This window comes from Vicia villosa, linkage group LG3 (assembly GCF_029867415.1).
Source record: "Vicia villosa cultivar HV-30 ecotype Madison, WI linkage group LG3, Vvil1.0, whole genome shotgun sequence".
Classification (NCBI taxonomy): domain Eukaryota; kingdom Viridiplantae; phylum Streptophyta; class Magnoliopsida; order Fabales; family Fabaceae; genus Vicia; species Vicia villosa.
The window spans coordinates 169,789,431-169,804,434 of NC_081182.1; the positions used below are offsets into that span (position 1 = coordinate 169,789,431).

The 15,004-nt window shown below is 34.7% G+C and overlaps 1 protein-coding gene and 2 long non-coding RNA genes across 3 annotated transcripts; all 3 read left to right on the forward strand.

Annotated features, from left to right (window-relative positions):
- Window positions 1–7,636: 7,636 nt before the first annotated feature.
- Window positions 7,637–9,767, forward strand: LOC131656907 (cation/H(+) antiporter 4-like). The gene is made up of 2 exons (XM_058926466.1): window positions 7,637–8,546; window positions 8,631–9,767. The coding sequence occupies exons 1-2, from the start codon at window positions 7,677–7,679 to the stop codon at window positions 9,750–9,752; spliced, it is 1,992 nt and encodes a 663-aa protein (XP_058782449.1). The 5' UTR covers window positions 7,637–7,676; the 3' UTR covers window positions 9,753–9,767.
- Window positions 9,768–11,214: 1,447 nt separating this feature from the next.
- Window positions 11,215–11,935, forward strand: LOC131656908 (uncharacterized). Its single transcript, XR_009300368.1, has 3 exons — window positions 11,215–11,341; window positions 11,439–11,586; window positions 11,679–11,935. It is a non-coding gene; the product is annotated as an uncharacterized LOC131656908 (long non-coding RNA).
- A 187-nt stretch (window positions 11,936–12,122) lies between these two features.
- Window positions 12,123–13,329, forward strand: LOC131656909 (uncharacterized). The gene is made up of 4 exons (XR_009300369.1): window positions 12,123–12,284; window positions 12,406–12,501; window positions 12,992–13,029; window positions 13,230–13,329. It is a non-coding gene; the product is annotated as an uncharacterized LOC131656909 (long non-coding RNA).
- The last annotated feature ends 1,675 nt before the right edge of the window (window positions 13,330–15,004 follow it).

The window sequence follows — 15,004 nt, forward strand, 5'->3', positions numbered from 1 at the left end:
CGCTTTTGTCAACTACCTCGAGCCTTGTTCACGCTGTGTCTACTGACGTTGCCTTTAATAGCTTCCAACGTTCCTTTTGTCAGTCAGCGTAGCCTGCCACCTGTACTTTCTTCTGATCTGATGTTTGTGAATAAAATATTTGAATATCATCAGAGTCAAACAGCTTGGTGCATAGCATCTTCTTGTCTTCTGACCTTGAAGTGCTTCTGAGCGTGATACCATGAGAACTTCAGTGCTTCTGCTTCTGATCTCAAGTTCTTCTGATGCTTCCATAGACCCATGTTCTGATTCTGCCTTGACCATCTTCTGATGTCTTGCCAGACCATGTTCTAATGTTGCATGCTGAACCTTCTGAGACAAAGCTTCTGAGCGCTGATTTGTGCATACTCTTTATATATTTCCTGAAAGGAAATTTGCAATGTATTAGAGTACCACATTATCTCACACAAAATTCATGTCCTTGTTATCATTAAAACTAAGAATATTGATCAGAACAAATCTTGTTCTAACACTGTGCTCCTTCGTGTCGCGGGGTTTGTCGTCTTTTCTTTTTTTCATGACCTCGGCGAGAAAGAGAGTAGTCTTGGCTCGAGCTGCGAGCAATGTCATTGCCTCTCGAGGCTTTTTTCACAGCCGCTTCGCCCTCCTCGAAAGCAATGTAAGCTTGGGCTTTGAGGAGGAGGGCATCCATGGTGCGTACCTTTTTAATTTTGATAGCCTTCTTAAAGTCGCTCCCGGGGAGGAGCCCTCGTTCAAGGAGGTATCTCTTCATATGGTCGGTTGTTTGCACCTGGACGGCCTCTTTGTTGAATCTGTCGAGGTATTCTCGGAGAGGCTCGTCGGTACCCTGGATCACAACTTCGAGGATCGCTTTGGATTTCAGTTGCCGGCGAGAGGTTGTGAAGTGGTTGGAGAAGAGCTTTCTGAGTTCTGCCCAGGAGTGGATGGAGTTGGGAGGAAGGTTCCTATACCAGGTCATTGCTCCCTTTCAGAGCGTGGTCGGAAAGATCCGACATTTGATGGATCCTCGGATCACGTGGTAGTCCATGACGAATTCGATGCTCCGGATATGATTTTCAGGGTCTATGGTCCCGTCATAGAGATCTAGGGTTGGGGGTTTCTCCATTCCTCGGGGTAGACGGGCTCGTCTGATCTCTTTCGACAGAGGGCTGCAGAAGTCTTCCTCATCGCTTGGTCCGGGAGAAGTTGAATGCTTTATGTGGTTGTTGTGCTTTCGCCGAGATTTTACTTGTGTTTTTCCAGAAGCCTTGCGGTTGTCCTCAGGAGGGGAGAGTTTGCGGGATTTCACCATGGTCTTAGCGGGGCCCCGACGATCTTGTTTGGGGGAGAGGCTTCCAGTCTCTGCCACCTCGGGTTGCTGATTCTTCCTGCTCTTTCGCCGAGGAGAGCGAGAGTAGGATGTTTGGGCAACGGTACCTCTTGGGCAGAGAGCACGAAGAGGAGGGTGAACGCCGACGATACCTCCTTGGCGGGGAGCGAGAGGACGAGGAGGAACACAATCGATAATGCCTCCGCGGGGGAGATCGTGATCGTCTCTTCCTTTCTAGCCTATCAATTCGCTCACTTTGCTGCTGGATGAGGCGATTGGTTTTTTTGAGGTCCGCAAGTAAGAGGGTAGTTGTGCAGTCGGCATCTTCGGGGACGTCGACTTGCTCTTTGTAGTCCTCGTACTGGGTCCTTTGCCTCTGGGAAGTATGGGTGAAGGAGGAGGTAGGTTGCCCGTCTTTGGAGTCGGCTTCGTTATTCTAGACCCGAGCTAGCTCGTTCCTGTCGTTTTGAGCTTGCTCTTCCCTGTTGTTTTGAGCTTGCTCGTCCCTGTTGTTTTGAGCTTGTTCGTTCCTGCTGGGCTGGGAGATTTCGTGCCCTGGTCTCCCTTGCCTGTCAGCAGTGGAGACTGCCAGGTTAGGAGACTGTCAGGTTTCCTAAGCGGAAATATTGGAGGTGCGTGTGTGCCCTCCGTCCTAGTCAACCACTCCTAAGTTTAAGGGAGACACAGCCTTTTAGGGACCACGTGGACTCCATATTATTCGGAGGGTTGGATGTGAAGGAGTCCTGCGACGAGAAGAGTCCTCGGCAGGGTGGGTGCTCGCGGGGAGCAAATACGCCGGGCACCAGATAGCTCGCGGGGAGCCCTTATGTCGGGCAGGAATGGATGAGCAGTCTTTTCTCTTTATGGTCCATGAGATGGTTTGGACTCCCAAGGTTAAGTGGACCGAAAGTAGACTGGGCCGAATCTTGACCCAGTCCAGAACACTAACAATAGATGTTTCTTTCTTTAGTATAAAAAGTGTAAAGCTTAATGATAATTTTTCTAAATAAAATGTAATTATATTTTATATAAACTATAAATGGTAAAAAAAAAAGCTATCATTTAATTAAAGCATAATTATAATTTGTGAGGACGAATAATACTAGAGAATACTGGTAGCGGATTAAATTGGAATCCGTGCTTTAGTAGTAAAATCTGGCATTTCATTATGAGAAAAATATTAGACACTTAGAAAGTTGTAATGGAAGAAAACAAACATAAAACTCTTAATTTCTATAGTTTTTCAACTTTCTATTTTTACCAGCGAGCACATCCATTAGAGTTATTTTACCAGCACCAGTCACACCCATTATCTCATAATAGAACCATCACTAAAAGGAACTTCAGTATGCACCTGAAATTAACATGATACTCGTGATTTGTGCAGATGCAAGCTAATTAATACACATAATTTCAAGTTGAAACACAAATACAGGACGCAAGGAAATTCCATAATTGTTAAAATCATGAAAGAATAATATCCCTGGTCAGAAAGGTTATTTAAGTTTACTAGACAGACCAATGAGTGGAGAGATATGGATGTTATGAGCAAGCACATGCCTTAGATTATATCTGAAGTGACTCCATACAAGATAAGCACTCTAACAGTGAATATTACGTTCACAGCATGAACAGAACAGAAGGAAGATGCATTTAATTTTTTCATTGTCAGCTGTTGTTTTATCACCTAGTAGTTCATATAATTTTGCATCAATGAGTTGGTGTGACATGAAAATGAAAACAGCAAAACAAATATGACCGAGACATGTAATAATAAACTAACCATCCAACATACTATATTCATATCATAAATATCACCTTCACAACTATGATATGAAAGATCTTTCTACAATCACCAAACCACACCACAAGCTTAAAGTCAATTTTATATTAAAATACTGAAGTTCTATCTATTATACCAACACCACATGCTTCTTCAAATTTATTCAAATTAAGGTTCTCATTTCCAGTAGTAGCAAGAAAAGATAGTGCCGCATCTAACTGTGCCATTGTTTTCACCTAGAATGATAATTCACGTGAGAAAGATAATACTTCCAATGTAAAAATACACCCAAACCAATCAACGAACAAGTAAAAAAATAATAATATACAATCATACAAGAACATAAAATAAACTGTTAATAACAATGCCAAGTATTAGTATGTGACAATCCTACAACATACAAAGAGTTGCAATCATACAAGAACACGAAATAAAGTGTTATTATCAATATTAAGTACATGACAATCCTATGACATTAAAAGACAGCAAACCGACAATTTATAGCACACACCTTGGACGAAACTACATATTGCAGCAACGTTGGGCGATGCGACAAGGCATTTCCAAGGTACTTGGTAGAAACCTACAACATTCATTCATAGATAAATAGATAGATCAATTTCAACTATTAACAAACAAAAAACAATCAAAACCTTGAAGCATTTCAGCTCCTTATTGCTGCATGCAAAACAGAAGACATGTAACTCACCGTATAAATAAGGTTCCCAACTGATCGGTTGCATCCGTCGGTAACACCGGCCTTAAAGCAGAAAAGAAACACAAAAAATAATAAAAAGTTTGAAAGAGAGCTCAAAATTAGAAAGAAAATAGAATATATAATGAAATGAATACCTCGTGGATAACAACAGTGAGATTGCTAGTGACTTTGTTGTTGGCGATGGTGTTTCGAGCTGTGCGTTCATCTAAGTCGATCTTTAGAAAGAGATCGAGAGACTTCTCCTTCTCCGAGCTATCTTCCTCCGCTTTCGTTCTGAGAAGGAACAGTAGGACCAAGTCCTTTATCATCATCCACAGTACTCATACAATCAACATTCCTCGATTTTGTTGAGCCGTTAACATCAACTAAATCAAATTCCTCTCTCACCGCTAACTTTGCCACAAAAGCTGAAACAAGAGAAACAATATTTCAATTTTCAACAAATAAAAAAAATAATCCAAGAAATGAAAATGTTGAGAGCGGAAGAAGAAGACTGACGTATTCGGTTGAGAAATTTCATAGAACACCTTGCGAGTGAGGACAAATTCTGCATTTTTCTTCATTTCAACCGGTAAGCTCTCATCCAATTTAGCTTTATTATGTTGTATACTCACTTTAATTTTAATTCAAACCAAAAACTGCACCAAAATCGAATCACGATCAAACTGTAGTAGAACCTGTAATTGAGTAGAAACCATAAAAATGCAAGAATTCAAAACGCAACCAATTCTAAACAAAAAGTAAATCAAATTCTAAACTGAAAAAAAGATTTGAATTAGAAACAAACCTGTACCAAAAACTTGGCTCGAATGCAAAATCTATACTGTGAAAAAGCTCCGCTCGAATCCAAACTCTGCACTGAGTCAAAACCTTGAAACTAGAACCAAAACAAAACTGAGTAGCAACTCGATTCTGAACAGAAAACCTTTTCGAACACCAAACATAATCGTGAAACTCTTTATCTGAAAAATAGATGAAGAGTTTGAGCGTATTGTTGTTGTCACGCGAGGAAGATGAGAGAAAAAATAGCTTTTAGGGCTCCCTGGAGTTTTTGGAAAAAGCTCTACTGTTAGTGTTTGTCTCTTTTCCACTTCCTTTCCTTTCCTTTCCTTGATTTTTTTTGTTTTAATTTAAATTTAAATTAAGAGGCCATATTTTAAAAGAGAAATTAGTAAATGATAGATAATTTTTGTACTAGAGAAATATCAATTGAAGGTATTGTTTTAATGTAGAAAATTATTTAAATTGAAATATATTACTAAAATTATATTAAATAATATAATATTATAATATACTATTAATTCACGTTAATATATATAGTTGGCAGGATACATAATTTTCATTAGTTGACCGTGTAAAAATAATTGACAATTTCAGTGCACCACCCATTTTCTCATATATATATATATATATATATATATATATATATATATATATATATATATATTAGAATTTTTAACCAAAATATATTTAATTTTTTTAATTAATACCTATGAAGTTTTTTTTAAAGAGTTCTTCGGAGATGCATCTACAGAAGTTGGGGGCATACATGAAATTTTGTTTGGTGTCTAAAAGATCTATGGGATGTATTGAGAAATCGTCAATTATGTTTAGGGGTGTTTTTCACGTAGTCGCTATTCCATATGGCGCCACCTTCTTTTTAAAAAAAATCAGTTACCTATGGTAAAATATTTTAATGTCCGGTCAACAGGTAAATTCGCAGGTAAATCCGTAAGTAACATTAAATTCACAAGCTATTGAATTTAAAAATAAAAAAAAAGGAGGCACAACATAGAATGGCCAAACATAGTTATTGAGGTAATATTTTTGAAATATGAGTTACTTATAGATTTTTAAAAAAAAATTGGTTGTTACAAAAAATCTACAATACCCATTCTCAAATTTTTTAATACCTTTTATTAATTTTAGGGTTAAATAAGTTTGTGATCCCTCTAAATATCTCAATTTTGATTTTTAGTCCCTATAAAAAAATGTTGACTTTTAGTCCGTATAAAATCACTTTTGCACTTACTTTTAGTCCCCCTACAGGGACTAAAAGTGAGTGCAAAAATAATTTTATAGGGGTTAAAAGTAGTTTTTGGTGATTTTATAGGGACTAAAAATATATTTATTCTTTAATTTTATTTTTCAAATTTTTATACCTTTAAAAAATTAAGATGAAAATTTAAAAATAACACAATTCACCATTAAATATAATAATTAATTATTTAAAAAAATTAACCATTAAATATAATAATTAATATAATAATATTAAATAATTAACCATTAAATATAATAATTAATTATTTAAAAAAATTTATAAATAAATTATTAGAAAATAGTAAAATTTGTAGTGAAATCCGCAGGAAATATTCCTGCGGAATTACCTGCGGGTTCTGTATAATAGTTTAATTTTAATAAAAAAGATATTCATAGCAAAGTTCGCAGGAAACTTTCCTACGGACTTACCTGCGGATTTTGCATTATAGTTTTATTTTCTATTTGAAATATACAAACCGCAGCAAAATCCGCAGGTATTCCTGTAGAATTTATTTATTTGGTTTAAGAAAGTCCCAGAAAAATTCGTAGGTAAACCTGCCGAATATTTTCTGCAGCAAATTCCACAGGTAATACGTGTATTTCTAGTATTGTTATAATTAAATATTTTTTATATTGTTTCTGAGATTTTTTTTATTTTTAGAGGCGATTAAAACTTTATTTTATTGTTAGAGGTGATTTTTTTTCTTTACCCCGGACTTCTAAAGAGTCAGAACACCGACCCTTGTTACCATACAATCAAACACACGCCTAATACTTTTATTAGAAAAAAATCAATGTTAGCTTATTTATTATTTATAGTATTCAATAAAGGTTTAATATATTATTCCAAAATTTATCAATGCACGTTATTCGCTGTTTCTCCGCCGACGAGGGTATTTTCTAAATCTACCTTAGTTTATAAGCTATTATGTGGTAATTTGAAATAAAAATAATTTAGCTATTTTTGAAAACCCAAGTTTAGGTTACAAAATTTAACATAGCAAAACTGCATGGTATGAGATTCATGTACAGACACTTTTTTTATTTTTAATCCCAAAATTAATTAATTTAAATTTAATTGATTGTTCCAACAAAGCATTGATATTTTGAAGAAAAGCAAAGATAGGTATGTAGTTTTAATTAGTGTGACACCTAAGATTACAAGGTCGAAATAACAAATTTGTAACTTGTTAAGGTGTAGGCAGCTAGTTTGGTATAGTTGTGTAGTTCCTTGTATAGATATATAATATATATATTATCCCTACCAATATTGTGTTTACATGCAATTGATTTGATTTGGTGAATTTTTTGGAGGAAATATGAACTCCTCCAAAAGTTTATTCACTTCAATTATTCTGTTGTATGAGGATAATAATACAAGACGTCATCAAGTCTATAATGTTTGTATCGAACAACCACAAATGATAATAGCTGAAGGCATATGGGCTACTCACACTGCCGTTCCTCCTAAATCTTCATTTACAATGCTTGAGATTCAAATCATTGTCATCTTTTTAATCACACAATTATTTCACTTCTTTCTCAAGCGCCTAGGATTCTCTTTATTCATTTCACAAGTCATGGTATGGTATATATTTATATATTTTTTGTTGTCTCCTATGTACCTATATATAAATAATAATTGATTGTTATGTGTGCAGACTGGATTTATTCTGGGCCCTTCAATTTCATTAGGACCACTGGATGAATACAAAAAGTTGTTATTTCCATTTGGTGGTCCAGACATACTAAACACAATATCATCCTATGGTTATGCATTTTTCTTATTCCTAAACTCGGTTCAAATGGACTTCACATTAATAACAAAAACTGGCAAAAAATCTTGGGTCATTGCTCTTCTTTCGAGTTTTTTACCCATGATGGTTGGCTTCTTGCTCATATTTCTCACCCGCTCATTCTGGAGAAGTTTAATTGGTGAAGAACAAGCTTATAATTTACCCATTGTCGTTATATCTCATAGCGGTTGTTCTTTTGCTGTCATTGCTTCTTTGCTAAGAGACATCGGAATCCTTAACTCAGAACTGGGTCGCCTTGCGTTGTCGTCGGGTTTTTTAAACGATATTGCAGGAAGTATCTATACAGGTGTGGGGACGGCCATAGTGAGTAGCATGCATAGCGGAGTAGCTGTGACGGTTAAAAACTTACTTTTATTTTTTGTTTTTATGATTGGGATTCCGTTAGTTGGGAGACCAATAATGATGATGATGGTAAAAAACACACCAGAAGGAAAACCGGTTAACAAGATATACATAAACGCAATAGTGGTAGCATTTTTCATGTTAGGTCTGTTAGCTGGAAAATTCAATCAACCTTTTTTGGCAGGAGCAACTATATTAGGTCTTGCTGTTCCTGAAGGCCCGCCACTAGGGTCAGAGTTGGTTAATCAATTTGAATTATTCTCTACATGGATTCTCACTCCACTTTTTGTAACTTGTTGTGTCATGAAAGTGGATCTCACTCTTTGTGGACCGCCTATCCTTATTATTGTTATCACCGGTTTCATCCTTTTGGTGCATACCATTAAGCTACTGCAGTGCATGACTGTTTGCAAATATTGCAATATTCCTACAACCGATGGTCTTTGCCTTGCCCTCATTTTGAGTTGCAAAGGTGTTGTTGATTGTTGCTCCTTTATTGTTTTCTACGACGGAACAGTAAGTAGTAATTATTCTTCATTTTGTATTATTTATCTTTTTATAAATCAAATTAAAAAAATTAATTAATTATGTTTCTTGCAGAATAAAAATCCTCAATCAATAGGTGTTATGGTAATATCAACCTTAGTGTTGGCAACAATCTCAAGAATAGGTGTAAAGGCATTATACGACCCATCAAGAAAATACGCAGGGTATCAGAAGAGAAACATAATGAATCTAAAACAAAATTCAGAGCTTCGTTTAGTTGCAGTTGTGCACAGAGCAAGTCATATGGTTCACGTCAAGAATTTCTTACACCTATGTTCTCCGGCACCAAACAACACGCTTATAGCAGACGTGGTACATGTCATGGAATTAATTGGAAGAACAACACCCATTTTCATCGCACATCGTCTCCAACAAAAAATGGGGTCAACACATAACTACTCAGGAGAGTTAGTGGTTACATTCGACCTTTTTGAGCAGGACCACGCTGGTTCAGCAACAATTAACACATACACAGCAATATCTCCACAAAACTTTATGCAGGATGATGTTTGTTACCTTGCATTAGACAAAAACGCAGCTATTATAATTCTACCATTTCACATAAGATGGTCGCAACAAGGTTTAATTGAATCAGACGACAGAATGGTAAGAACAGTGAATTCAAAGGTTTTGGAAAGAGCTCCTTGTTCAGTTGGGATTTTGGTTAACCATGGCAATGTAGCCACAAGCATTAATAATAATAAATCAACAGGTTATAAAGTAGCTATGATTTTTCTTGGAGGGCCTGATGATAGAGAAGCTTTGTGTTTGGCTAAAAGGTTTTCCAAAAACATAGATAACATATTGTATGTGTATCGATTGCTAGCGAGCGACCAAGATGCAATGGGGTGGGATAAAATGATCGATGATGAGGAGTTAAGGGAAGTTCGTGGAGCTTATGATAAACTTGAAAATGTAAAGTATGAAGAGAAAACTATTGAGGATGCATCTGAGACAACTACTTTCATTAGGAATATAGCAAATAAATTTGATTTTTTTATTGTTGGAAGACGTAGTGGAGTTCAATCACCTCAGACATTTGGTTTAGAAAATTGGACTGAATATTCTGAATTAGGAGTTATTGGTGATTTGCTTGCTTCACCTGATATGGAAACTAAAGCTTTCATTTTAGTTGTGCAACAACAGCAACAAACCAATTATATATCCTCCACGTAACCTTTTTTTTAACTTTAGCTTGTAACTTGTAATGTTTGTTGTTGTAGTTTGTTTAACTCAATGCAATCATTCAGTTCTATCTCAACATCATTAAATTTTATTTAATCTACATACACCTACAAGTTTATGCACAAGAAATATTTGATATACTTTTCTAGTAACGGTATCTTTAAATTATAGTACCATAACAGATTTTATTTATATTTTAATTTCGTACATCATAAGAAACTTTATATATTTTCTAATTTAATACACACTAGTGCAAAATGAACAATATAATTTTAACATTTACCTCCAATATAATAAAAACGGGTGTAATTAAAAAATACGGTGGCAATTTTGTAAATAAAATAACAATTTAAGTATTAGCAGGTGACAATTTACACCCTATTTTTTAAAAACGGGTGTAAACAAAAAATATTATTATAATCAGATCTCAATTACTCCCTTTAAATTTAAATCGGGTGTAAATTTATATGGACTAAAACAATATTTAATTTTATAACTCCAAATATTAATCTATTTCATGGTAACCTTATTATATAACATGTATTATGATATATGAAATATATGAAATATACTATGAAATATATGAAAAAGAAACAGAGAATAATAAGTTACCAACACGCAGTTTCAACGTACGTGAAAACGGAAAAGCAATTCTTGCTCCTCTTAAAAGTGCTTATCTAACATGTTTTTCAATCTCTTCCTCGACCAAATCCAATCTGTGGCAGAGTATGGTGATTATTGGAACAAGCGAATGAGAATGAAGTTAAGAGAAACGAAAGATACATGAAGATGATGCCGACACAGATTCATGATGGAATTTGGTACATGCGTTTTTTTCAAGTGAACTTCAGTTTCAATCTTCTTCATCTCTCTTCTTCAATTGTGTTATGTGATTGTTGTTCAATTATGGTTTATTAACGAATTAGTCATTTCGTAACATGCACACCAAATGTTCGGTGAAATGGCTGAACTGAATTCTTTCTCTTTTTTGTTTGATGCGGAGGGTTCCTATTAATCAACTCATTGATCATTGGAGGGTTCCTATTAATAGGAAAACTAGAATTCTGTCATGGAATTAAGTTGAATTTATTCAAACAAGGTTTGTTTGGATTGATTTATATGAGATTATCTACTCGCATAAGGACTTGTGAGGTTGTTTGAAAGAGCTTACGAAAAATGCTCATGAGTCGTGACATATCTGTAATCTGTTTTCAGCTTATTTCCATTAACTCTCTAGGATTACTTATGAAAACGGCTTATTGCTTATATAAAAGAAGTTGACTTTATTTTATCTGCTAGTATAGAAATAGCTTATACATAAGTATTTATATGATAATAAACTCTTATGCGATAGGCTTGATTATGTGGTTTAACCAAGCGGGGCCTAAGTATTTGAAAAGCAGCTTTCTTATTAATTAAGTGGTTTTCTATATTGCAGGTTTATGAGATTCTTAAATACTGTAACTCCAGAAACCTGGCTGTCCTACATTAAAAGTTGTATTAATTAAGTGGTCCAAAAGTAAACAATTGTACTGCAGTTTTGCCAGAGCCACTTTCGTTCGCACCGGAAGCTTTAGAAGGTGTTAATGACATATATCTTTGTAATCGACTTAAATTTTTTTCCTCATAATTTTAAACTCTTCATGACATGATTAGAAGTATTACTTCGATTTTCAGCCAATCCAGACAATGGTAAAAAAGGTCATCATGTAGCACTTGCTTTCGGTGCAAGTTTTGGTGCTGCATTTGTTATTGTTACTATAGTTGGGCTTCTTGTTTGGTTTTTGGTATAGACACAACCAACAGATATTCTTCGATATTAATGGTTCGTCCTCGCTAAAGCTTATTCACTTTCTTTAAATACGTCTATTTCATAAATCATAAATCGCCGTATACTAAAAGTTTGTTACTTGACAGAGCATTACGATCCAGAAGTCCGCCTTGGTCATTTGAAAAGATATTCATTCAAAGAGCTTCGTACTGCAACCGACCATTTCAACCCAAAGCACATTCTAGGAAGAGGAGGCTTTGGAATAGTTTACAAAGCTTGCTTGAATGACGGGTCCGTTGTGGCTGTTAAACGGCTAAAAGACTATAATGCGGCTGGTGGTGAGATCCAATTTCAAACGGAAGTTGAGACAATAAGTTTGGCTGTTCACCGAAATCTTCTGAGGCTTCGAAGGTTTTGAGGCTGGTATTTCAAAGGATGGTTAGACCCGTGAACATGCTCTCCTTGCTTTCACTCTTGGTGTGAGGCAAATGATTTGTTGTTGCAACAAGGTAATTTATGAAATTTGGTTCGACATTGCTTTTGTCATCTTAGTAACTAATATGTTAGCCTTCATTGCATTTTACTTGAGCATATCTTTGAGCTGTGGCAGTGCTCAATCTTGACTCTTTATTGCCCCTGAAACATTACGAGTCTCTAATGATGATTTTTTTTATTTCCTGTAGAATTTGAGGATGATCCTGATCTTTTATGTGCTGAAACCAATCAAGTATGTGGGCATTGAAGTGTGGCAGGTGCGTATCTGTTTTTTTTTTTTGCTTACTTTCTCCCTTCCTCTACAGTGATGACTAGTTTGATATTAATTGCTATTACTGAATATTCGAAGCACCATTGTGTTTAAATTTGAATTTTCAGGTGAAGGCCGGTTCAATTTATGACAACATCTTAATTTGTGACGACCCACAGTATGCAAAGCAAGCTGTGGAAGAATTTATGATTAATAATAGAGAGGTAAGCAATTGCTTTCAGAATTTGTATCTGTTATTTGTTTTGTAGTAACGATCTTAGTGTTTGAATTCTCGTTATGTGTAAAAGCTCAAGCTGAAAAAGAAGCTTGATCCTGTAGAATAATGTAGAAGAATTCTTCAGAGTGGCCCAGAACTGAAAGGATTGGTTCCATATGACTTTGTTGAAACTGTAGGTTTAGAAATTAGAGAACCCTTGAATCAATTATTTAATCGATTTAGTTGGCGATCTCATCTAATGTGAATAAGATTTGTGTTAGTGTTATTGTTGTCCAATGCATCCCTCGATGCTAGTGAATGTAATCATTTTCTGTCACCGTGTTGTATTGATATCCTCATTTTTATATGCTAGTGAACTTTGATTTTCATATGTTCATATACCATATATGTTGCATTGTTTTGTTCCTGTATTTTGTATGTCTAATTTTTTGCTCCTGTTTATGGTCCGGCGGAATCCGCGATAATCACTGATATAGTTGAGAAACAAATCAGAGGATTCTGTACTGTTGAAGAGGTATGTTCTGAGCTTAAGGATACTGATTATATTTTTATATCACAATGCTAAAATTTTGCAGTGCAGTCCTATCAGGCAGATGAGTTGTTGTCTCTGCCTGGATTGTAGACTTAAATAACATTAATCTTATATTGTAGTTACAAACCTATATTTCAAATCCTGATGTCAAGTAATTGAGATTTCTATTAAAAAAATTCCAGGAGAAGTTGATGGTCAACACATTGAAGTTTAACATATCTGTGCCAAAAGCATACATTTTCATTAGAAGGTTCCTAAAGGCAGCTCAAGCAGACAGAAAAGTTAGTGCTCATATTTCTGCCTACTATTTTTTCTATCATAATTAGCACTGTGAACTATATAGCTCAGACAGAAAAGCAATGTCATCATATAATTACTAATATATTTTTTCTATATTCCTCACCCTGTAAAAGACTATATAGCATTGTGAACTTTGACCCGGACGAGTTCGACCGAGTCATGAGTGTTAATGTTAAAGGAGTAGCTTTAGGGATGAAACAAACAAATAAAATAATTAAATAAACTTATTTTGTAGAAGTAATTAATAATTTAATTAAAAATATTTAAGATAACTAATATATCTTTTACATTTTAGATTTAAGATAGAATTTTGCAGCAAGTCAGTAGCATTGAAATGAAATAAAGACAAGAATCTACCAATAATTGAAGAAGGCGGTGGTGAGCATAATGACATGAACTTCCCGCGCTCTTCATATGGATTGAGATTATAGGTGTTATCAAAGAACAGGCAGCTAACGGAAGCAGCAACCCTTTACTTTGAGAGTTTGTCTCAACTGTTCATAAAAGTGAATGTTAGTTAAGAGTCAAACATAAATTAAAATGAAAAAAAAACTAAGAGTCAAATAGTCATCATCATAGTTGTTTAAAGCTAGAAACTTATCCAAACTACGCCATCACGGTTTATATATTTTAAATGGACAAGTTTGACTAGTTTAAAACATGCGCTACTGATAGATTTTAACTGCTGACCAACCCTTTGATGAAAGATAGTGAGATAGATTAGTATTGACATTTTGACATTTTGTATAATATAGGCAAGAGAGATTAGTATTTACCTTTCTTTGCCCATGATTAATGCTGTAAATTTTCAATTTTCTTCCGATTTTTTTTTCCAATTACTGCTTATTGTTGATTTTTAGGTATTCGTTTTTGTTTTTTCCTTGTTCTGGTTTTGATTTGAAAGTGGTTAAGAAGAAAAAATTAGTTGAGTTTCACTGTCATAGGCAAGGGTTTTGAAAAATGGCTGCTTTCCGCGATTTTGATTGAAGGAATTACGACACTGATCGTGGTCGTCGCGGTGTGAATTAACCCCAATTTTTGGTGAATAACAGTATTTTTGCAAATGGTTGAAAATCAAAAGGTTGAGGAGCAAAATCTACCAGATCAAATGCAAATGGTTGAAGAGGATAAGGAGATAGAAATGTTGCCAAAACAAAAGCCAAAGAAGAAGAAAATTTATATATGAAGAAAGTGTTATGACTTAGTTAAAATATAATTTTTATGTGTATGATTTTATAGTACTTGAAATATTATGGCTGCACATGATTTTGTATACTTTTTGGTTAATATTAAAAATATTTTGACTTGGTTAAAATATGATTTTTATGTGTATGATTTTATAGTATTTGCAATATTATGACTGAAAATGAAATATAACTAAATGGTGTGTATGAAATAGGGTGTAAATAGATATAATTGTTCATTCATAAATGGCGTATTTACACCCAATTTTTACTAAAATAGAGGGTAATTAAGAACATATTTACACCCGATTTTTATTAAAATAGGGTGTAATTAAAACATAATTAAGCCCAATTACACCCGATTTTTATTAAAATAGGGTGTAATTAAAACGTAATTACGCCCAATTACACCCAATTTTTATTAAAATAGGGTGTAATTATAACGTAATTACGCCCAATTACACCCGATTTTT

Coding starts and splice junctions, on each gene's coding strand:
- LOC131656907 (XM_058926466.1), top strand. CDS start 7,677: ATGGACTTCACATTAATAACAAAAACTGGCAAAAAATCTTGGGTCATT. Junction 8,547..8,630: donor TTGTTTTCTACGACGGAACA/GTAAGTAGTAAT, acceptor TGTTTCTTGCAG/AATAAAAATCCTCAATCAAT.